Source organism: Tribolium madens, unplaced genomic scaffold (genome assembly GCF_015345945.1).
Source record: "Tribolium madens isolate multiple individuals breed KSU strain unplaced genomic scaffold, Tmad_KSU_1.1 Scaffold_91;HRSCAF=231;Tcas5.2_LG7, whole genome shotgun sequence".
Taxonomy (NCBI): Eukaryota; Metazoa; Arthropoda; class Insecta; order Coleoptera; family Tenebrionidae; genus Tribolium; species Tribolium madens.
In genome coordinates, this window is record NW_025401063.1 from 5,118,147 (window position 1) to 5,142,217 (window position 24,071).

Sequence of the window (24,071 nt, forward strand, 5' to 3'; positions counted from 1 at the left end):
ATATTTTTTAATATGCCAATAAAATGTTTAGGTAAAAGAAATAAGATGACGCGTTAGTGTTTTGTATGTATTAACTGATTTTCACCAAGGGCATTGTATTACATGCAGTTTGAAACTTTTTAATACGCCCCCATTAAAGTAGGGTGAGTCCGGGAGAGGTGAGGTGAGATGTTGCAAGCCAGATGTTCCAGAAGTTCCTTAATTCTGTGTAAAAAATTACTAGAATCATGATTAGTTTCTATTATTATCGTAGGTTTTTTTATGGAATGATTAATAAGTAACGATAGCTATTATAATCACGAGAAAAATTCGATTGGATTCACGAAATTTTATAATCTTGAGATAAGTACTAGATATGAGGATAAACAAAAAAAAATACTATTTAGTCATAAAACCTTCAGTTCACAAAAAAGTAAGAAGATGTGGGTACATGGGTGGTTATATTTGTATTTAAATATTTTTTCTGCGCTGATTTCGGCGGAAGTGATCACATTAATCAATGGAGACAATATTACATGCGTACTTACAGAAGAAGATGTTTATTCTGCTCTCTACATCTGGCCAGTGGAATCAGATATAAGTATGTAAACATTTGTAATCACTTGAATGTGTGATATGAAAGAAATTTTTAGCAATAAAAAGAGATCAAACTGCTGAATTAAACGACTGGGATGTCGATGATTGGACTAATTATAATTCTACAGAATTAGATTACCCACCTATTTCCGATATTGGATGGAACAGTATGTAGCAAAGATACACTTCTGAGTAATAACATTATTAAATGTTTAGGTTTCAAAATTCCTAGTAATTTACCCTTACGTTTGAATAACACTTTCTTCTTTTGCCATAAGGATCCAGTGAACGTTACTATACAAAGCAAGAATTTTGAAAAAAATGGCGGCTTGAATCTTTCTCACTACGTAAATATATAAAATACAGGGTGATTGTAAATGATTATGACAGTAGACACTAGATTATGCCGCCCTAGATATGAGGATAAACAAAAAAAATACTATTTAGTCATAAAACCTTCAGTTCACAAAAAAGTAAGAAAATGTGGGTACATGGGTGGTTATATTTGTATAGCTTGTTCCAAATCTGGTGGCGAACTGACGTTGTCAAAAATGACTGAATATTGACACTAAACGTATGTTTACTATTAAAAAAAAATATTGTTCATAGGCGTCGTATGAAATAATATTTCAAAACCACTGTCATTCTTTAAAAAAATATAATAAGTAGGTACTCGTACATAAGATGAAGAATGATGAACAAATTATTAAATTGTTAACGCATGAAAAGAATTTTCAAAAATGATATTCCTAACAATCTTTGTCTTCAAAATTTTTAGAGAAAAAAAGTACGCCCATGTATTTTTTTATCTTAACCAAGTGGGCGCACTCCAAATGTCTTTTCTGTCACTGTCAGTTCGCCACCAGATATGGAATAAGCTCTATTTAAATGATTATGACAGTAGACACTAGATTATGCCGCCCTCGCGGACAATTTTGTTTTTTTTTTTGATAATTACCTATAAAAGTCTGACGTTTGTATTACTGAGATTACAGTGGCTAACATGACGACAAAAATCGCAATCATTTACACATACCTCATATAAATGTTAATGAAAAATGATTTTTTTTTAGAAAACAAATAACAATTTTTGTGAGTGGTACTACTTAGCAATCAATATTAGCAAAAATAGTTCTTTTGTTAAGCCCATATCAGGTCAGGTAATAACAAAGTCAAAAGTTATTGAATTTTTTGGTACTAATTTTCTGTCATCGCAAACATCGATACGATTATTCAGTTAGTTATTTAATGGAAATCCCGATGAATCTGGTAAAAACTTTCCGGTGGGTTCATAAGGAGATGGAGGACAAATGAATCTGTTTTTTAGGTAGATCATGAACTTAGCAAGCAATTTGTATATTTTCAGGACCACCATAAAGGCATTTTTGTATTTTTCAATTTAAAATCACTAACTGAACAACGTTCGATGTTTGTAGACAGAAAAAAATAGTACCAAAAAAATTCACTAGCCTCAGAGTAATATTAAATTCCTCAAGGATTTGGAGAGGACGGAAATAAACGAAATAAACTTTGAAGCGAAGTGGATTTTGTTCTCTAGTGATACCTATGTTAAAATCAACAAATGTAAGATTTTACTATTCGGTAATTAAATTTTTATTTTTACGTTTGTAGATGCTATCAAATATTCCAATAATATTACAACAGAAAAAAAATCTTCCATTAAATTGCCACAGTCTTCAAATCGGTGCATTTCTCTCTTTGTGTCAGTAGACGAAGACTGTTACTTAAATATAACATTAAATTCTAATATAACACAAATTAAAGGGTTTAACAAAAAAGATATGAAATACTGGAAGCAAATCGAAATCACGTCAGACAAGGTAAAGTCATCAGGAATGTTGTCATTCCATCGAGGACGATACGATAATAAGACAACTGGCTATTGGGCAGTTAGTAACATCAAAACCTGCCGACCAAAACCTGGTAACAAATATAAAAAAATGTATCAATTTTATGAAAAACTGTTCGTAGAGGTCGTCAAAACGACAATAACTTCACAGAATAGAACAAATGGAAATGACAGATACCTTTGCAAGACCTTAAATCCCAGTAAATCCCCCAAATTTTGTGACCAAGAAGGTCTGATTGGAAGTAGCTGTGCTGTAAATTGCTCGGAAGCATTAGGAGATTTTTACAAGTCTTGTCAAAATCATAAAATTTGCCTAGAAGATGGGACTTGTTCATGTGCTTTGGGATACAAAGGACCATCTTGCAATAAAAGTATGTATGTCCTTGGGAAAACATATTTGGTTAAAATAAAAAATTTAGCTTGTGAAGGAAATGAATGGGGATTGAACTGTAGCAAAAATTGCAACGCGATCAATTGTAAAACATGTGACATAAACGGTTGCACAAAATGCCAATCAAGGTATTTGTATAACAACAATAACTGTATTGGTATGTCAATTTAACTTAAACATGTACAACAAATAACTATTATTTTAAGAAAAACTACCTGTTGTTTTCGAGGCACCTCGACTGTTATCTATACGAGAAAATTCATTAAAAATCTCTTTGAATCTCACGTACAATAAGAAAAACGAAGCAACACCTCAATTTTATCAAATTCAGTATAAACAAGTTGTACATTTATAAGAAAACGTAAGATAATTTCATTGTCACTATTTTAGACCAACGAAAATTACTTCAAAACCAAACCAAAATCGTTCTTTGACAATATTGAAGAAAGTTACGTAATTGAAGATGTGGACACAACAAGATGGGAATACCAAATTAGAGTCATATTGCTGACAAAAAATAATCAGTCTTTTATGGAAAATATTCCAGAATTAAGAACCTTCAAAAGTGAGTTTCAGGTTTTAATACATCCTCGTTATAAATTATATTTTAGAAAGTTTAAATATGAGTGCTAATAAAGATTTAACATTATTATGGGACCCCTACAGGAATATGATTGGTTATGTATTAAAATATGAGGTAAGAAACTTGTTATTGTTCAATTAGCGCTAAAAAAATTTGATAACATTGCAGGGGACTCAAGGATTTTGTTCTAATTCTACCAAGAAGGACAATTTTATCGAAACAAACAATACCTCAGCAACAATAAGTAATATTACGAACTACTTATTTATAAATGTAAAGTTATTTGGATTGGAAAAGGAGAGCAATAAAACCCAATTATTAGATGAAATTACTTATAGTATAATAAAAAAACAAAAGTAGGTTGAAATAAAAAATGTTAATGTTACAGAAAGGAGAGATAGTTGTGGAAATAAGACATTAGAAGGAACATCCGTAGTAACAGTGGTTGCGGTAACGGCTGTCCTCTTTGTTGTTGCTTTAGTTTTAGCACTTATTTATTATAATTATATACCGCTAAAATTCTTCAGAAGACAAAACAGACATAGAAATAGAAGCATGTTTTTTGTGGCCCGAAAAAATATAAAATCTGAATCTTTTGAACTCCACGAACTGACTCCGATGATCACTCAAAATGCCGAGAAAGACTGTTCCATAAGAATTAACGAATTTGAGGATTACCTGTTCAAAAATCTCGAAGACAATCCTGATGATAACGAAATAACACGACAATATCAGGTACATTGACTTTTTTAAGTAACAACAATTTTATATTTTTTCAGGCAATAAGAGTGCCCCTGAAAGAGCAACTTTGCGCACGTAAAGCTGAAAATGCCAGGAAAAATCGCTACACCTCTATCCTACCTTGTAAAAATCAAATTTTAACCGATTTAAAGAGTAATTTCAGTTTTTAGACGATGAAACAAGAGTCATTCTGAGAGAGAGTGAAGGTGGAAACGATTACATAAATGCAAACTTCATCGATGTTAGTAAAAATTAAACTTTACCCTGACATTTTAACTGGTTTCTTGCAGGGATATGAGACTCCTAAAGCGTTCATTGCAGCCCAAGCACCCATACCAAGCACTGTTGAAGACTTTTGGCAAATGATTTGCGAACAAAATGTGTCAGTTGTAATCATGCTGACGGAGTTAAGAGAAAATGGTCTGATTAAATGTGAGCAATATTGGCCAGATTTCCAGTCGAGATGCAGATTTGGAAAAATTTCTTTGGAAAATATATCGACTAAAACTTACCCTCACTACATTCGGCGTGAACTCAAAATTCACTATTGCAGTAAAATCTATTTTGTTCAGCATTTACAGTATGTGACATGGCCCGATCATGGTGTTCCCCTGTGTCGTCAAAGTTTCACCAGCTTCCTTAAAGAAATCACAGAAATTCCACAAACCTCCCCAATGGTGGTTCATTGCAGGTGCGTAAATGGTACCCAATGGGTTATTTAATGAGAAATATTTTAGTGCGGGATGTGGCAGAACGGGTACTTTTATTCTATGTGACATTGCTATAAAAATGGCTAAAAAGGAAAATGAAGTCAACTTTTTCAAATTATTGAGACGCATGAGGGAGCAAAGACCTTTGGTTGTCACAAATGTGGATCAATACATTTTTGCACATTTCGTAATTCTAGATTATTTTTGTGGAAAGGATTTTTCTATTCCCACTACGGCCAATTTTAAAAATGAAGTACAAATTGCTATTCAAGAAGATGCTTTAAATAATCTCGCAGGTCAAGTAGATAAAGCTTTGAAACAATATTTAAGAACAAAATTTAAACTTAACTACCAGTTGACTGATGACGAAAAAGCAAAAAATCGCTTTTCTGATATCCTACCAGGTATTCTTGAGATCATGTATTTTTAATTTGGCTCTAAATGGACTTAATATTTAGGACACTCCCAAATTTTTCTATCGGTGTCTTCGCAAAACTCTTCGAATTACATCAATGCAGTCTCCGTAGATTGTTATCTCTATCCGAAAAAATTCATAGTAACACAACAACCACTACCAAATACACTTAAAGATTTTTGGAGACTAATTGTTGAGTATGAGATAAACACAATTGTATCTCTTAATGAAATAGAAGAGGACGATAAATGCCCCAGATTTTGGCCAAATAAAAGACAAGATGTGCGGGTGTATGACAATCTAAAAATCAGTCTTTTGGGAAAAACCACCCGACAAAACGTATTCCAAGTGATAAGAGTCAAAATTACTGACAATAACGACTCAGAGAAAAAAATTGTTACTGTTATCAACATGAAAGGTTGGAAGCGCGAAACATTGCAACCTGATAGTTTAAATAAATTGATTCTTGTTTGGAAGGAGATGATTTCAGACAGCGGGAAAATTGTTGTTACATGCTAGTAGGAAAAAATGAGTAAAATAATTATTTCAAATTCACTATAAAAATTTTCAGTGATGGTGCAACAGCAAGTGGACTATTTACAGCATTAGCTTACTTGCTTGAAAAAATAAATATGGACCACAGGTGTGATGTTTTTACCGCTGTCAAAACTGTCAAACAAAATCGGGTGCAGTTTCTTCAAAATCTTGTAAGAAAATTGTGGGTAGCTAAGGTGATAAAGGTGTATTTTTCAGGAACAAATAAAATTTTTGTATCAAGTCGCGCTGGAATACGTCGAAGAATTCAACACATACGGAAATTTTGTGGATTAATTGCGAGGATCAGCAATTTAGTTCTTGATTAGTTGTTTTTTACCACTTATTTATTGGCCTACTTATTGTTATTTCTAATGGCAAACTTTTCACTTTTGTGTCAAATACCTAGACGTATTTTTGAACTGTAAACTATAAAAAAACCACAAATAATATAATATACTAGATATTTATGGTCTTGAAGTTGAAGATTGATCTAGTAACAGAAGAATACAGAAATAGGGTAACAGAAAAAAAACTCTCAGAATTGTTATTATTAAGAATGTTATAACTCCAAAATATTGGTAGGTACAAGGTTTGAGGGTCACTGTAATTATTTATTTGTTAAGACAAAATTTCATTATTTTACGAAGGTTTGATTTGTTTTTCTTGATGTTTTTCCCAAATTTGCGGTTATGGATGGCAAATATTAAATAATAAATTGGATGTCGTGATTATGAAACACAAGGTAATGATACCAATGGCAATTTTTGTAGAGGAAGCAGCAGTTCTCAAACAAATAACAAATAAAATGAAGTATTTTCTTTCATAACGTGAATTTTTATGTTATATAGCGTATTAGTTTTCTTCTACAGTGCATATCATCTTTCTTAAATTTCAACCTCAAAATCATAAACACCCTGTATACTATTATGGAAAAGTCCACGATGTTTAAATAAAATTGTTAAGCAATTATTTTATTTAAAGGGAAAAAAGTGATGGCATCAAAAATAAAAACAAAGTTATAATTTATAATATAATAAATGAAGCAATTTACACAAACTTTTTGCTACAGATACAAGTTTTAGTCTCAGACAATATTTATCAGAAAAAAGTATAAAAATAATTCATTTATCAAGGTGTGACTAAGTAAAAAATCCCAAAAGTGTAAAATTTAATGCTATCTCGATTTCTTAATACCTTAAAAATAAAATTTTCTGATAACTTAAATGTTATGAACACTATTTGTCAACAATGAAGTAAAGCAAATACGGAAAATACTGATAAACTGTTTAAATTTATTTTATGAAATAAGGCACGAATCTACTTTAAAATGCGTCTGATGCATTTGCAAGTGTATGTGTGGTGTTTATTAATAAAAATATTTGTTAACTGTGAAATAATAACTCTAATTAATAGACAAAATGTAACATGTGTCACCACCGGCGAAGATGTTAATTCAACAATATATTTACATCCTGTAACAAACGGTAACACTAGTAACGTAAAATGTAACTTTTGTGTAATTTATTAGTTGTAGTACCCTTGAAAGATGTTACTTCCATTAAATCTCTAGAATATAAATTAGGAAACCTGCAAAGTATTAGAAAAAAAATAATAACGGACCAACGTTGGCAAGGTTCTCACTTTTCTAACTCTTTTTACAATACCAATAAGAGTTTTTTTTAGACTTTAAGGTCCAAAACAATAAATTAGAAATTGCTCCACCACAAGATGTTGCATTTTCGTTTAACGGAAAAGAAAATTTTATAGTTGTCATAAACAATAAACCAAGTGAAAAGGCTACAAGTAATGTATGTGTAAAATGGTGTCATTTTCAGTTGTCGATTGAAGACAACACTGTCAGAATAAAAGACCGTCAAAATAACAACATTTTCCTGAAAAAATCACCTGAAAATATTGAAAACATTACACTTACTTCACCCTCACCATCGTTCTGGAAATTACATAAATGTAAGACATTTTTCACTTTTTATAAAATTACCATTTGAAACATTTTCAGTCCATGTCAGAAAAATCAACAAACATTCAAAGATTACAATTTCGCACACAGGTCCTTTACGTTTATCTATGTTCGTATATTTAAATAAATATAGTAACTTGAATTTATATCTAATTTCAAACAATAAAACTACTCCAAGGAATATTAGTGGAAATAGAAAACCACAAGAATGGCAAAAGGTCGAAATGACAATTGAATCTGTTAACACCACAACTCTGCTTATAAAGCCATCAAAACTTGCAAAATGGGCGGTGGATAAAATAAATTTCTACCCAACAAATATTGGTAGGTGTCTACAAACATCAATTTTTTTGCAAAGTTTGCTCTTATTTTATTTTTTGAAGGAGTTTACAAAGCCACAAACATATCAACTACATCAAACCAAACTTACATTTGCAAAAAGCTGAGTAACTCCAGTAAGACGAAGATTTCGGACGCCCGAAAGTTAAATAATTGTAATCAAGGAAAATACATGTATTTGGGAAGTTCTTGTAACATTCCATGTGAAGACATTCTGGGAAAAGAATTTAAAAAATGTGAAGAGCATAAAATTTGCGAAGATACATGTTACTGTCCAGAAGGGTATACTGGTGACTACTGTGATGGTAACATTTTTATTAACATCAAATTTGAAGTACGTTTTATTATTTTAGAACAACTTAAAAATACTTTACAAATCAGGGAAGTCACAAGTAACAGTATTTCTTTATCTTGGATGGCACCTAAGATTCCAAAGACATACAAGTACATTTTAAAATATGAAGTATGTAATTTCTCACTCGAACGTAAAAATTTTAATTCAAAACTTGCAGTGTAAAAATTTTTTTTGTGCAAATAACAGGAACGAAGAAAAAAAAGTAGAAAACATCGCTGGTTACACAATCCAATATTTGAAACCATCCACAGAATGTTCGGTACAGTTATACAATTCCCACAAAAACCTTATTGCCAGTATAAGTGGCACGACTAAAAATACAGAAAAACAAATAACTGGGGAAGAGCTTCCAATCGAATTTCTGTTTTTAGAAAACCACCTTATTTTCCAGTTTGAACAATGTGATTATTTTTACGGTCCACTGAGTTTTAAATTCCGCTTTAAATGCGTTAGTCCATGGTGTAAAAAAGAAAACAGGAACATCACATTTAACATGACACAATACATTCAAAAGAAAATATATACTACTAAAAAATTCTTACCATTTACTGATTATCAATTGAAGGTAGATGCATCAAGATTTGATTCACACTTAACAAAAGAATATCCTATTCAAAAAACTGTACCAGGGAGTAAGTTTAACAAGTGTTAAAACAAATATAAAACAATATTTTTGCAGTACCCAAAAAAGTAAAAAATTTGAAAATCAATTGTCGCAATAGTACAACTGCAATGATAAGTTGGGAAGCCCCTGATCCGCCAACAGGAAAACTTTCACACTATGTTATTACGACTACAAGTGGTAAAAATGTAAACAAAAGTAATTCTATTGAAACTTCTGCTACTATAGAACATTTGCAAAGTGATACACAATACACCATCGAGGTAAAAAGTATTCACACCATAAGAACAAAAATGGTAACAGTATTACAGATTTCAGCTAAAAATCAGAACGTTGAGGAGAGCGGAGAACCAGAATCATTAACAATTCCAAAATTCGAAAGTGTGCTTCGTTTAGCTTGATAATCATTGATCTGACATAATTAATTGTAGGTTTCGAGAAACCCCAAAATCTGAGTTTTAAATTGCTTTCACGAAAAAAACTGCGTCTGACGTGGAATCATCCTATCATCAAAGATTTTTCTATCAGTGTGTTGGGAAAACACTCAGAAAATTTCCCAGTGATATCGGAAAAGTGCCAAAAAATGTATCAACACGAAGTATGGGCAATAAGAAAAAATAATACAACAATTATTGAAATTTAATTGCAGTTGCAGCTCGATTATGAAGACAATCACATAATAAATGTTTGGGGATTAGGAGCCCCACCCGAGAATAGAACTTACATTAACATTACAAGAAAATACGCGTACTTCGCTCCCCAACCTTTTTTAACGTTTTGTGTGGAAACAAAATGTTTACTACTTTTGGTACCAAAGCCGAAAGACGTTGATACAAATAGGTAAAATCATTTAAAATTCAACTATTTATTCACAATCACTGTAGTTCCTAACTTTTACATCCCGTGGTCGGCAAATAATTTATGAAGGATTATCAAGGTTACGAACCCATCAAATGTCAAAAACTCCTCTTTGACAGAAATTTAAAGAAATGTGATTGTGTATAAAATAGTATACAAAACCAAGATTTATAAAGTAAGAAGGTTGCCTCGTAACTTGAAGTGAGAGACTCTACAGAGCGAGTAAAATGGCTATATGGTGACGTCAATGGAGTGATGCTCGATCAAACGCTGGTTGCAGACTGTCGGATTTCAGATTTGTGTTATTATTATGTTGCATCTTGCATTATTTACCACACTTTCTTTCTAAATCTTGTGTAATCTTAACTTCATTAATCAATATTTCAAAAACTATGAGTCCTAGGTCAAAACGGTTTGTACAGGCGTATTTTCCAGTTAATTTTATATATAGTACTAGTTTTTTATAACAATTTTTTTTTTGATTTTTTGGTCATAATCCGATGTTTCGCTCCTTATTCTTAAATTTATTACTTAATACCTCAAAAACTATGCACCGTAGAATATTTTAACTTGTTGCATCGTGTTCAGCGTGTAATTTTACGTCCAGAAAACCACATTTCAAGCGTTTTTATGATTTAAGGTAAATTGATTATTTTAAAAATTTTACAAGGTACCGTTCACATTCAAAAGCTCGAAAAATTCGTAATTTTTTAAACTTGACCAAATAACGTTTTATGCATTTTTTTGAGTCTTTAGGACCTCTAGAAATGTAAAAAACGTTATATGGATCAATTGTAAAGTAGAATTTTTTTTGGATTTTTGTCAAGATTTTGGTCGATTTTTAGCATGGGGAGCGCTCTATAGCCAATAACTCCAGATTTATTGGTAATAACCTCTCAAATTTGTTAACACCCCCCCCCCGTTAAAAACCAGTGTTTTTGAACATATCTCAGATCCGATTTAAACCTATCTTATCAGATAGATTTTGACGCGCTAATTACGAATTTACCAACCACATTGGGCTATCTCCTTTAGTTTCGCCGTTATCGGTGTTTAAAAATTCAAAAATTTTTTGCGAGATATTGACTTGGCTTTACCGTCAGTCGATAGATTTTCTTACGGTGATTACGATGGTGTTGAGCTTTTTGCTCAAACCTTTTGGCCGTAACCGCCGTTCAAAAAGTAAAAATTGTCAAAATTGTGAAACTTTAACGCGTTTTTCTACGAAACTATAAAACTTAGGGCAAAATCTACATTAAATTATCTATTTATTGGACCAAATCCGGAGTCGCTCTGGATTATAGTTCCGGGTACAGAGCCATTTTTAGTTTTTTTCATAAAAAATTAATATCTCAAAAAATATGAGTCCTACATCAAAACGGTTTGTACAGGCGTGTTCTACGGTTAATTTTACATATCAACCTAGTTTTTCATAAGAATTAAAAAAATTTGTTTTTTTGGTCAAAATAGGATTATTGTAGCCTTATTCTTAACTTTATTACTCAATATCTCAATAACTATGCATCGGAGAGTGTTTTAACTTGTTGCATCGTGTTCAGCGCGTAATTTTACGTCTAGAAAACCATAAAAGCGTTTTTACAACTTAAGGTTATCGAGAAATTTTCTGATAAAAAAAAAACATAAATTAAAATATTGCAAGTTTTAACAAAATAAATTTATATTTTTTATCTATGTATATATTTTATTTATTTTATGCTTAATAAAAAATATTTTATTAGTATTTATTTTATGGAATTCAATGTTTTTAACTTAATAATATGTTTGGTTGCATATCCTAGTTTTGAACGATTACTCACTCAGTGACGTCAATTCGCGCGAATAATGCACACACGTGATTGGTGATGCAAAGTTACGAGGCTACCTTTTTACTTGATAAACTTGACACACACCTGGGTGGAAATGCCATTACCCCTTGGGCTCCATCCAATCATCTTTCGGGGTTATGACACATTTTCCATCTCACATATAATCTACTATTTCAGTAATTTTACTATTTTGATTAAAAACAAGCACAATGAAACGGACAAACGGCTTCTAACAGATTTAACATTAATTGAAGATTATTTTCACATAAAATTGGGAGATCAAGTAGTTTCCTTAGAAAATGAAACTTACAAGATGTCCCTAATAATTAACAACAAATCCGTTTACCCCTTCAGTGAACAAAAAATTCACATAGCCAGTCTTGCAGGCCAAATTGTCTTGTGTTTAGTCTCTCTTATAACAGTAATATTTGTATGTTACCTCTGCTATGCGTAAGTATTGTTGAGTTTGCATCATTTCGATAAAAACAGTCTCGTAGGTATAAACATGCAGTTTATCCTTTCGAACTCAATAATAAACCTCAGGATAATGAACAATGGACAATTATGGAATTTACAGAACAATATCGGACTAATAGTATTAAGCGAGTTCGTCCTAAATGCGACTCTCCTCCCAAAGTATCATTTAATACTATACTAACAAACAAAATTATTTAAATTTGATTCCAGGATGAAGAACTTGAGGTTTTAGCACCTAAAACTACCGTTAACATTAATGCTTTTGAAGACTACCTAATGGACTCTCTTGGCGATGACCCGAAGAATAATGACTTAACACACCAGTATAAGGTATGCTAAAAAAACTGTAACTTTAAATAAAAAAAAATATTATAAAGGCCATACCAAACCCAACAAAACCACGTACTGTGGCTCTTTTGAAGAGAAATGTTCCGAAAAACCGATACAAAAATATAATAGCATGTGAGTACAAAACTAACCAAGTCGATTTGTTAAATTATTTTTTATTAGTTGATGAGACTAGAGTGAAACTGAAAGACTGCTACGACTACGATTACATCAACGCAAGTTATGTGGACGTAAGTCTCGTGAGTGATATAAACCGGAAATGAGCCTTTTTTCAGGGGTATGAAGTCCCGAAGGCTTTTATCGCAACCCAAGCACCGATGGAGTCCACCACTGGCGAATTCTGGTGGATGGTTTGGCAAGAAAATGTCAAAACCATCATAATGCTCACGGAACTGGTTGAAAATAATGTCGAAAAATGTGCGCAGTATTGGCCAGAAATGGACTCAAAGATGCGCTGCGGGAAAATATTAATCGAAAATACAGATCAAAAAATTCACGCGGATTTTGTTCACCGGAAATTAACAGTGAGCTGTGATAAAGAAACAAGACTCATTGAGCATCTTCAGTTTACCACTTGGCCCGATCACCAAGTGCCTCTATACCCCCAGAATTTTACGGATTTTATGAAAAAAATGTTGGCGATTTCTCAAAACGACTGTCGGATTGTGGTGCACTGCAAGTAAGTATTAGTGTTAAAAAATGAAGTGATTTGTAACCCAAGTGTTCTAAGTGCCGGCTGTGGAAGGACCGGAACTTTGATTTTGTGCGATAGAGTTTTGCGAATGGCAGCGAAAGAAAAAAAGCTCGATTTTGTGAAAACATTAACCGAGATGAGACAACAGAGAACTTATTTGGTTTCCAATGTGGATCAGTACATTTTTGCCCATTTCATTGTTCTGGAGTGCCTTTTCGGAGTTGATTTTTCAATACCTATCAATGATTCGTTCCAAGATGAAGTAATGAAAGTGTTGAGGAAAACTACAGTGAAACCCGTAATGGAGCACTTGGATAAAGTAATAATGCAATTCAGAAAAAGACAATTAAAACTATCGACTTCTATTAATGAAAAAGATAAAAGTAAAAACAGATTTTCTGATATTCTACCGGGTGAGAAAAATATCATTTCAAGCCAGTTATTATAAGCTTCTTTTAGGAAACGCTAAAGTGCTTTTGCAAACTAGTCCAAAATGCCCTTCCAGTTATATAAATGCCGTAGTTGTGGACTGTTATCGCTGCCCACAAAAATTTATCGTTACACAACAGCCTCTCCCAAACACCCTTGATGATTTTTGGAGAATGATAAAATATCGTGAAATTAATACAATTGTTTCACTAAATGAAATCGATGGAAGCGATCCAGTAATCACAACACCTAATCAATATTTTCTTTAATTAATGTTTTTAGCGCTGTCCCAAGTTTTGGCCACTTGATAGCCACTCGACAAGACTGGAAGTTTTAGAAAACACCGACGAAAAAATCTATTCCATTATAAAATTAAAAATTACGAACAAAAGCAAAATTGAGGACAAACCCGACGTAAAAATTATCAATGTTTTAGAAATGAAAAACTGGAAACGAGAAACACCTCAACCTCGAAATCCGAAAGACTTAATTATAGTTTTGAAAGAGATGTTTAATAACTCATGGAAAGGCACTAGCCAGATTGTAGTCACTTGCTAGTAAGCAAACACAGAGTGATTTCTTAAACTTTTAATTATTTTAGTGACGGTGCCACCGCTAGTGGCCTGTTTGTCGCCTTGGCTTTTCTCCTTGAAAAAATAAACTATGAACAAAAATGCGATGTTTTTTCGGCTATTAGGACAGTGAGGCAAAGTCGAGAGCAATTTGTTCAGGAATGGGTATGCAACCCGTAATACACCTCCGTATTACGTGCTGCAGAAATACGACAATTTTCGAATATAATTTATTTTAGGGTCAACTTGAGTTTTTATACAAAGCTGCCAAAGTGTACATTGAGGAATTCGATAATTATGAGAACTTTCAGGACTAAACTAACGAACTATTCGCATATTGAGTTACTTCCGTTGGTAACCCAGTTATTTTTTTAACAGCTTCCGATATTTGATGGGGAAGGACCAGCAACTTAAAAAGTTGATATTCTTTTTGCACCCCAGAATTGCCAGTGGTTAACGCTGAGATCAACTCAAGGTTCTAAAAAATAGTTTAAGTTCTAACAATAAGATTATTTTACTCACCTGGATTTGCTCAAAAGCTTTCATTATTACAGGCCTTTCAACTGTTTGAATATTTGAGTTGGCATTTGCAAATTTTAAATATCTGTTAAACACCATTTCAAAATTCATAGGTTGATTGTCGTAAATTTCACAATGATGTTTCATAGTTATTATTAAACACAGTTCAAGCACGCTTAAGTCTTGCAGCACTTGGACTGTCTCATCTCTTTCAAACAATTCTACTTGCTTTAAAAACGTATCATACGACAATTTATTGTTATGATCATTAAGTTCAGACACTACAAGTAGCTGAAATAAATCGTTTAAATCATTGTCTTTACTTTGTCCAATCTTTACCAAAATATTTTTCAAACTCCTCTCACTTAAATCTAAATCCAAAAGTCTTTGCATGAGAGATTTAAAATTTCTGTTCTGCAGTAAAGTGTTAACACTTGAATTCCATTGTTTCCTAAACGCTGGAGTTATGTCTAAAGACTGGTGATTTGAAATCAAAAGAAATTTTTGTAACCGTTCCAATCTTTGATCTAAATGATTATCATTATCATTGCCCAAAAACAAAAAAATCTGTCTGTGGGAAAACCTGGATTTTACTCGTTTTTCCAATAATTCTATTACATCTAATCTACAAGTAATACCTGCGAAATTTCTAAATTAATTAGAATTTGGAAAAAGTAAATTACAACGTACCTAGGACACAAATTGGTGTTTGCGCTGATTGAGACACATCGAACAAATTATACAACAGAGTCTGATTGTGGTGTGAACAAAATAAATCAAATTCTTCAATGATGAAAATAATGCTCTTTGAAACGCCCCTTTCGCCTGACTTTAAACAGGCTAACAAAAACGTTAAATTGTCAGCAAAACTCCCAAAAACCTTGCCATCAACGGCATTTTCCAAATTCATCTGAGCTGTTATGCTTTTTAAAGCAATGCGATCGTCTGTGTGAATTAAACCATGCAATTTCACGAGAACTGCGTCTGATGAAAAAAACCGTTGCAAGTCCCCCAAAACATTGTTAACTAACTAATTAACAAAGCTATAAAATGTTTGCAACTGTGTTAGACACTCACTGTTGTTTTTCCTGAAGCACGGGGGCCTATGAGCAACGCCGAATTCGATTCACCTGAAGTTATTGTTCTGTGAAGTAAATCATACACTTGTTGGCGCTCATTTTCTTGTCCCATAAAATCAGTGTTGTTCAAGATGTTGTTTTTGAGAAATTTACGTAAATTGATTATGTTTTTGTCACTTAAGTTTTTCATTTTAAACACACTTGACACTTGTTGTCAACATGCAGAGTGACCAACATTAATGTTTTCCCGCGCCATGTCTTTTGTTAATTTTTCCCGAATTTGCCCAAAACCGAAATTGCTGTAAGCGATTTTTCGTGACTAGATTTATTAGATTTTTGTTACCGTTGCACAGATATTATGTCGTCAAAGTTGTAACAAAGGTTTGGTTAATTGGTTAGATAAAAATTTGGTTAAAAAAAATTCGGTTAGGCAGATTTTCACTTGCATTGCAATTAGGCGCCAACAAATGCCAGAAATAATTTCTTTGAAATTTTCAATGTGATAAGTGATAACAATTAAAACGTTTTTGAAATGCATAAGTAAAATTTTCTTATTTAATGATTAAACTACCAATTCTTAGACATTTTCTGATTAGTGTGGTGCATGAAAGTGAGGTTATAAAGTTTTTCTGCTGGAGTGATTAAAAATGCAACATCAACGTTTATCTCGTGAGTTAGCCAAAATATCAAACTCTCCCCCTGTGGGTATAAGTGTGTCATCAAAAGACGATAAGCTAAATGTGCTGGAAGCCCAAATTGTTGGCCCTGATAACACCCCATACAAAAATGGAATATTTAAATTGGAAATTTTAATTCCTGAGAAGTACCCTTTCATTCCACCTTCAATCAAATTTACTACAAAAGTGTATCATCCAAACATTGATGACAACGGAAGAATTTGTCTAGATTTAATAAAAATGCCACCAAAGGGCAACTGGAGGCCCACTATAGGATTAGAAGGTTTGTTAATAGCCATAAGAATGCTTTTAGAAACTCCAAATCCAGAGGATCCTTTGATGGCCGAAATCGCAGAAGAGTACAGAAACATGAATTCTGAATTTGTTAAAAAAGCACAATCATATACACAAAAATACGCTTCATAGTTTAATAAATAAATAAGTTTCCAGCTAAAATTTTATTGAGAAGCCCTCCTTTCAACTTCAACATTTTCAGTGCTTTTCAAATGAAGACTCCGCCTATTATCCTTCTTACTATTAACGCTGCTTTCATTCAAATCCTCATCTTCTTCACACTCCTCTGCAAGACTACTCCTAACAGCTTCAGCAAATGCCTCAGGATACTGGCTTGACAGCTTAGTTTTAATTACGCGAATTTTCTTAAAAATATAATCCAAGTCTTTTTTCATCTCCAACAACAGCTGCGTGTGTTTTTTAAACTCAGGTCCAATGGTTTTCAACCGGTTCGCACTCAACGCATTACAATTAGTGAGCATCTCATTAGTTTTTTCGAATCTTTGCAACCTTGAATATAATAATCATGAGTGACTTGCAAAATTATAATTACAAACTTGGTACATCTGTTTCTGGGCTCTTATCATTGATTCAACATCCTGTTGATCGACTATTCCAGCTAGGCCTTGAATAAAGACCTCGGGGGCTGTGTAGTTTTGAAAACATTCAATACTGAAATCACTCTCGGGGGTGCCTTTGCTGTCATCCATTTTGGGCTAGTTTTCAGGATCTTCAAAACGCATATTTCATTAATTATAATAATTATTTGTAACGTTTGTGGTAATATTCTAAGAAACTGTCATTTTGATGTTTGAGGTTAGTGTTTGACGTTTATTTTAAAATGAGAGTGAGAGGTTTCTTCAGTGAGAGGAAAGTCGTTATGACGTCATTAAAAGGCAGGACCGAATTTGTAATTTTTATACTCAATTTCTTTCAATTTCATTTAATTATTTTTAATTATTATTACTGGCAGATAATGACTTTATATACATCAGGGTCAAAAAAATATAACAAAATCTTGATAAAATAGATAAGTGTTAATTAATATTAATTAATAATTATTTATTTAATAACATGTCACTATTTTAAGCTTTAATTATTTTGATTTGAGGTCAAATTACAAGTCGAAGAGTCAAGAAAATGAAACAAAGTCTACAAACAATTAGTTCCTACATAGCACAGATTTACAAAGTATTGTTTGTTTAATAACTTTAACACTAATTAAATAATTAAACTTAACTGACTGTATAAAATAATTATTTTATTTTGAGGTCACTATACTGTTCAATGAATAAATACAATGATATTTTTATATCTTAATTAACTTGTAGGACGGATAGGTATTGTTGTATAAGAGGATATCCACTTGCATTAGATAAGAACTGATAATAAATGTTGTTCTGTAAGAATAATCATATTTAATAAAGCTCATGCAATAGGCTAATTTTTTACTTAGTTTCTTATAAAGCAATTTTCGAATTAAAAAGTCTATTATTTCAACTTCTTACTACTGAAACGTATGATTATAAATTAACAGAAGGATAAAAACATTGTTTATGGTTAGATTGAGATTTATTAATCCTATAAAAACATCACAACACTAATAATACTTTAACAATAAAACAATAATTAGGCATTTATTCACGTTTCACTAGTTTAAACTTTAGCGGTTGTTCAGGTACATACGTAGGCGTTATTTTATAAGAGAGAGGCCCATAGTTGTATTCCACTTTATATTTTCTGAAAATCTGATTTCGATTTATGAGTAGGAAAACTCTACTTTGAGATATTTACAAACCTTTGCTAACAAAATTTGTAACTCCGCTTCCGCAAACCTCCTCCCTAGACAAGATCTTCGCCCATAACCAAAGGGAAGAGTCACAAAAGGGTGAATTTTCTTGCTCATGGGACAGGCATTTTCAGTCTTTAACCATCTTTCCGGGAGAAAACGGTGGGGTTCGTGGAAATAGTCCTCGCTGTTGCTTACAACCAAATGCGGGAAAATCACATGAGTCTGGAATTTTTTAATAAAAAAGTTATTTTTTACATTTGAAATTAGGTTACGAACCCCTTTTGGTACTTTGTATCCAGCGATGACTGTGTCAGTCTGCAAGCTTCGCCCATTCCCGATTATGACAGGGTACATTCTTAGGGTTTCCTTAATGCAAGCTTTAAGATAAGGCATTTTGTCTTGAATTGAAGCGTCAACTTTTGAGTCATTTTCGGGTAAAATTCCTTGCAGTTCGTCAAATAGCTTCTGTTGTTTGTCGGGGTTTTGGGATAATTGGTATATTGTGGACGCTGCAGCGATTGAAGTCTAAATTATTGATTTTTATCATTTTTTTTGTATGTCAATTAAGAGAGAAATTCTTACTGTATCAACCCCCACTAGTAATAAATCCAAAGCTAAGACCGCTGCCAACTTCGGGTTGTCCGTCTTCAACAATATCCTTTCCACAATCGAGATATTTTCCTCTTTGATTTCATCAAAATTCTTCTCTTGCATTTTTTCCATCGACTTTTGAATGTGTTTCAAACACAATCTACGAATAATTGCGGTTATATAACACGGAAGAACAACCCATTCACCTTGTGTTAGTTATTACGCTAAACCTTACTCAAGTTCAAAGTTAACTTTCTCGCCGCAGAAATCGAAAGTAAGCTACTCTCATTATCTAGGTTACCAGTTCGGCTTGTAATACTCACGTCCGGAAGTCTTCTAAAGCACCGATGTATTTTTTGAAACTTCTGTTTTTGTAAACCCGCCAAACGGGCATCTTCAATTCTACTTCTGCCACGTTCCAGAAGAAGGTGTTTATGGAATTGATAATTCGCTGGGATTCGGAATTTTGGGACAGGTTCGGCTCCAGACACCCAAGTCTAGTGTCCAAAGAGACTCTTGCCACAGCTAAATTTCAATTTTAGTTAAGAAAATGCAAGATTTGGGTGCTTACATTCCAACGCCCATTTGTAAATTTCCGACAAGAAGTGGTTGGGGAGCTCCTGGTTCTCGTCCAACGAGTCCTCCATCCTGAAATTATTTTTCTAATTTATTATAATCAATTTCGCCGAAGAAAAAAGAAAAACCTGTTACTAATAGGTTTTGAATGTGATTACCATGCCGATCAAAGTGGCCTGTGACTTTGAAATTAAGTTGGCAACACCGAATTATTGAATGACAATTGACTATAAAAGTGTGACGTTTGAATTTGATTGTTCATGTTGCCAACTTAATTCCAAAGTCATAGAACCCTTTGATTTTTGGAATGTAATCAAAATTGCTTGTAATTATTTGGAAATATTGAAGTTATTTTTTTTTTTTGGAATTATCATAAATAATTTAAATTACTTTGAATTTCTGAGATCCATCGGAATTATTTTGAAATTACAAAAATTAAATTGGAATTACAGAAATTAATTTAGAATTATAAGAAATAATCTGAAATCTGGATTACAATGGATTAGGGCAATTACTGGAATTTCCGTGGATTTTTTTGAATTACTGGAATTATAAAAAAACTAAAGTTAAAATTATAAAAAAAATATTACCGGGACTGTAATTTGACGTGATTATTTTTAAAACTATGTATAATTACATACAAATAGTCAATGTAATTTTGATGCTATTGGTCGATATGAAATTTTTTCTCATTGTATGACAGGACTGTTTAAAAAATAATCAGAGATATTTTTCTCAAAATTACATGAATTTTTCAGACCTAAGTACATATACGGAATTAATTTGAAATTATTCGAAATAATCTGAATCTGAATTTCTAGAATTTTGGTAGATTTTTTTGAAATTATCAATATTCCAAGTGAATGCCAAATTTTTGATAATTTTGTCGAGTGCACGAGAGAAAATTAGAATTTTGCAGACTATTTCTCGAACAAAATTCACAAAACCAATATTTTGATTAGGTATAAAAATTTTAAAAATACGTCAAAAAAAATTATGTTAATCAAAAATCTCCCAAATTCTAAGATTTATCCCATCAGATTTACAGTAATTTAGCAAATTGTCGAAAATTTGTACACGTGCTGAATTATCACGTAATTTGAATCTGATTGAATCTACCTTAGTTTGAAAAATTTTATTGGCTTAAATTTTGTGAGGGAAATAGTCAGAAATATTTTTTTCAAAAGTACATGAAATTTGTAGAACTATCGGAATTAATTTGGAATTACAGGAATTATTTTTGAATTAAGAAAATTAACTTGGAATAACCGAAATTAAGTTGTAATCACAGGAATTAATTTGGAATTATAAGGAATTAATCTGACAGCCAAGAGCTAAATTTGTTCAACTACTCGAATTTTGTTGGATTTTTTTGAAATTCAAATTATTTGTACACATTTTTTTTCAAGTTAACGGCCTCTCGGGACACTGATCCAAAATTTATTTGTACAAAGTATACAAAAAAAAAACAAAATGAAGTTAAAAAATCTTGTTTTAGGTAAGCCTTTTTGTGAAAGGGAAATAATTCATTCATATTTCGAGAAAAATATGGTCAAAATGATGTTCTCTTTGAAAGTTAAAAAATGTTAAAGAGAAAATGAAATTAGGAAGAAAACCATACGCATTAAAAATTTTGTAAAATGTCACAGATTTTTTAATATTTTCCCTCCCAAATGTCGGATACATAAGCATAAATAAATTATCATAACACATAATAGTGTTGCATAAAGCTCGGTGTGGTATGTAACTCCACAAACCTAGTTCGAGCTTCCTTGTATATTTGTTTTAATTACCATAAATTATATAATATGCAAATCTGTTCCCACAGTGAAGTTTCCTACAAATCGAGCATTTTCCGCGGGACGTAACCAGAGTTTTGCAACATGATCATTACCAAAATTGTCCAATTTCGTTCAAAAACACGGAACAGAGACAATATTCCAAATTAGTTCCAAAATAATTTAGCATCATTACCGAAAAAGAAAACAATGCATCTGCTTGACACGCATTTCACCTGAGTTAACATTACGCAGACGGTTTAAAATAACCGTTTCCTTGATCATAAATTAAAGTGATCTACGGTTTGTTGTGATAGGTGCAGATGTACTTTTAAGGAACCAAGCAAGTCTATAAAATTCCACTTTTACCACAATGTAGGTCAGCCGTCTCAGAGGTATTATCTCATATCATTATATAAGATTCACTGTTGTTACATATCGGAAAATTTTTAAATAAATAACCCGGAAATACCTGTGAAGAAAATCGCCGGCAATTACGTCCAACGGCTCGATGTACTTTTTCGCAATGTGGGGCGGAAGCAGCGCGTGTTGGACCTTCCTCCGGAACTCCTCCCATTTGGGGCCATGTCTGCAAAACCACCAATCAAACCAACCCCCCACAATTTTCCATAAACTTACACCCCGATCACTCCGGCGTTGCCATCAAAAAAATCCTTTTTCAAAATTTGTTTGTAGTAGTGCAGCGAGGGCATGGAGGGCCTGTGGGGCATAGTCTCCTCCATCCTGAACACCTTCTCAATATCATCTCCGTTGAACACAAATAAAAGATCAGGGTGGCCTATCAACCCGCCAACTTTGACAATCCTGCCGTAGTCCCGATTTAGGGACCACATCACTTTATCCAATTCCTGGATTTTGTACTGGCCTATGATAGGCGCGAAACGCCAGGCGTTGCCAATTAAGGGGAGTTCTTTAGGGCCGGGGATCGCGCTGTAGGGTTTTGGGATTGTTTCAGCCCTTTCCACATGCTCGGGGATTACAATGTCGTCCAGCATGATTGCCGTTGAGTAGGGGCGGTCGGTGGAGTAGGCCCTTTGGGCCAGAGTTAGGGCCTTTTTAGGCACCAATAATTTTCGCGAAAGGGACATTTCGTGTACTTACGGTTACCAACTACACTAAAACTGCATTTCAGGAGAATACTAGTCCCGGTGGTTACTTTTGACTTAACTTTATAAACTCTGAAATTGAGGGGGGAGGACTTTTCGAACTTTTGCAATATTTCAGATAGAGTGGGCGATATATATACAGGGGTTATGTAACTGAAAAGATCTTAGGCGGGTCTAGCAAGCCGTGAACCGCAGTTATATCACCAGATAAATTCTCACAAGAAAGGTCTCTTCCTTAATCCACGCTCGATTTATGCGTTTTGACGAGGGGCCGTTCACTTTTTAATCAAAATTGCTTGAAAGTACAAATACTTGCAAAGCAATTATTTGGAATTACTGGAATTATTTGTGAATTAGTAGAATTTCTGGATTTCTTTTTGGAATTATCAAAAATAAAAAAAATATACATTGAATTTCCTAGAACTATAGAAATTCATTTGGATTTAGGAATTAAGAATTAGAAAAATTAAGTTGAAATTAAGGTGAAATTGCAGGAATTAAATTGGAATTACTGGATTTTTTACTCTAATTTTTCTGGAATTACTTGAATCCTTTTTGGAATTACGAAAATTAAGTTGAAAGTACGGAAATTAAGTTGGAATGACAGTAATTAAATTGTAATTATAGGAATTAAATTAAATTAAATCACTTGAATCCTTTTTGGAATTACGAAAATTAAGTTGAAAGTACGGAAATTAAGTTGGAATGACAGTAATCAAATTGTAATTATAGGAATTAAATTAAATCACTTGAATTCTTTTTGGAATTACGAAAATTAAGTTGAATTACGGAAATTAAGATGGAATGACAGGAATCAAATTGTAAGTTCAGGAATTAATTTGGAAAAATTTCTAAAATTATTTGTGAATAACTGGAATTATTTTTGAAATTACTGGAAATCTTTTTGAAATAATTATGGATTTTTTTTAATTACTTTGAATTTCCTAAAACTACCGAAACTAATTTGGAATTACAGGAATTATTTAGAAGTACGAAAATTAAGTTGAAATTAAGATGAAATTAAATTGGAATTACCAATTTTGAACTACTGGAATTCTTTAGGAATTACCTGAAATCTTTTTTGGAGTTACAAAAATTAAGTTGGAATTACAGGAATCAAATTGTAATTATAGGAATTAATTTGTAAAAATAACTGGAATTATTTTTGAATTACTTTAATTTTTTTTGGAATTATTGGAGATGTTTTTTTAAATTACTTTGAATTTCTTAAAACTATTTGAATTCATCTGAAAACAATGGAATTTCGCGACGAATTATTGGAATTTCTGGAATTATTTGTGAATTATTGGAATTTAT

General features: G+C 32.4%; 6 protein-coding genes across 8 annotated transcripts; 3 read left to right on the forward strand and 3 right to left on the reverse strand.

Moving 5' to 3' along the window:
- Window positions 1-401: 401 nt before the first annotated feature.
- On the forward strand, window positions 402-6,714 carry LOC123010780 (receptor-type tyrosine-protein phosphatase alpha-like). Of its 3 annotated transcripts, XM_044407893.1 has the most exons (20): window positions 402-580; window positions 633-743; window positions 793-923; window positions 1,650-1,736; window positions 2,073-2,160; window positions 2,209-2,520; window positions 2,569-2,817; window positions 2,866-2,994; window positions 3,044-3,177; window positions 3,228-3,402; window positions 3,449-3,534; window positions 3,589-3,757; window positions 3,809-4,155; window positions 4,200-4,284; window positions 4,332-4,402; window positions 4,452-4,852; window positions 4,899-5,275; window positions 5,330-5,804; window positions 5,858-5,993; window positions 6,040-6,714. In XM_044407893.1, the coding sequence occupies exons 1-20, from the start codon at window positions 421-423 to the stop codon at window positions 6,115-6,117; spliced, it is 3,801 nt and encodes a 1,266-aa protein (XP_044263828.1). In that variant the 5' UTR covers window positions 402-420; the 3' UTR covers window positions 6,118-6,714. The 3 variants fall into 3 exon arrangements, with proteins under 3 accessions (XP_044263828.1, XP_044263827.1, XP_044263829.1); XM_044407892.1 differs by having other exon boundaries at window positions 5,858-6,714; XM_044407894.1 differs by lacking the exon at window positions 402-580 and having other exon boundaries at window positions 726-743; window positions 793-1,049; window positions 5,858-6,714.
- A 286-nt stretch (window positions 6,715-7,000) lies between these two features.
- Window positions 7,001-15,154, forward strand: LOC123011031. Its single transcript, XM_044408287.1, has 22 exons — window positions 7,001-7,307; window positions 7,358-7,456; window positions 7,507-7,791; window positions 7,841-8,125; window positions 8,185-8,445; window positions 8,494-8,603; window positions 8,653-9,127; window positions 9,175-9,380; window positions 9,429-9,498; window positions 9,549-9,715; window positions 9,767-9,957; window positions 11,979-12,251; window positions 12,299-12,437; window positions 12,489-12,608; window positions 12,656-12,740; window positions 12,789-12,856; window positions 12,902-13,305; window positions 13,357-13,733; window positions 13,780-13,985; window positions 14,032-14,306; window positions 14,351-14,486; window positions 14,561-15,154. The coding sequence occupies exons 1-22, from the start codon at window positions 7,151-7,153 to the stop codon at window positions 14,636-14,638; spliced, it is 4,467 nt and encodes a 1,488-aa protein (XP_044264222.1). The 5' UTR covers window positions 7,001-7,150; the 3' UTR covers window positions 14,639-15,154.
- LOC123011033 (origin recognition complex subunit 4) lies at window positions 14,538-16,173 on the reverse strand. The gene is made up of 5 exons (XM_044408288.1): window positions 15,918-16,173; window positions 15,531-15,870; window positions 15,180-15,478; window positions 14,844-15,131; window positions 14,538-14,799 (listed from the first exon to the last, which is right to left on the reverse strand). The coding sequence occupies exons 1-5, from the start codon at window positions 16,107-16,109 to the stop codon at window positions 14,635-14,637; spliced, it is 1,284 nt and encodes a 427-aa protein (XP_044264223.1). The 5' UTR covers window positions 16,110-16,173; the 3' UTR covers window positions 14,538-14,634.
- A 131-nt stretch (window positions 16,174-16,304) lies between these two features.
- Window positions 16,305-17,052, forward strand: LOC123011035 (ubiquitin-conjugating enzyme E2 T-like). Its single transcript, XM_044408290.1, has one exon. The coding sequence runs from the start codon at window positions 16,567-16,569 to the stop codon at window positions 17,020-17,022; it is 456 nt and encodes a 151-aa protein (XP_044264225.1). The 5' UTR covers window positions 16,305-16,566; the 3' UTR covers window positions 17,023-17,052.
- LOC123011034 (kxDL motif-containing protein CG10681) lies at window positions 17,011-17,726 on the reverse strand. Its single transcript, XM_044408289.1, has 2 exons — window positions 17,455-17,726; window positions 17,011-17,400 (listed from the first exon to the last, which is right to left on the reverse strand). The coding sequence occupies exons 1-2, from the start codon at window positions 17,598-17,600 to the stop codon at window positions 17,055-17,057; spliced, it is 492 nt and encodes a 163-aa protein (XP_044264224.1). The 5' UTR covers window positions 17,601-17,726; the 3' UTR covers window positions 17,011-17,054.
- A 717-nt stretch (window positions 17,727-18,443) lies between these two features.
- LOC123011508 (probable cytochrome P450 49a1) lies at window positions 18,444-22,839 on the reverse strand. The gene is made up of 8 exons (XM_044408961.1): window positions 22,267-22,839; window positions 22,100-22,216; window positions 19,845-19,921; window positions 19,597-19,798; window positions 19,265-19,433; window positions 18,959-19,207; window positions 18,689-18,904; window positions 18,444-18,638 (listed from the first exon to the last, which is right to left on the reverse strand). Exons 1-8 carry the CDS (start codon window positions 22,734-22,736, stop codon window positions 18,528-18,530), a joined length of 1,611 nt encoding a protein of 536 aa, XP_044264896.1. The 5' UTR covers window positions 22,737-22,839; the 3' UTR covers window positions 18,444-18,527.
- Between the last annotated feature and the right edge of the window lie 1,232 nt (window positions 22,840-24,071).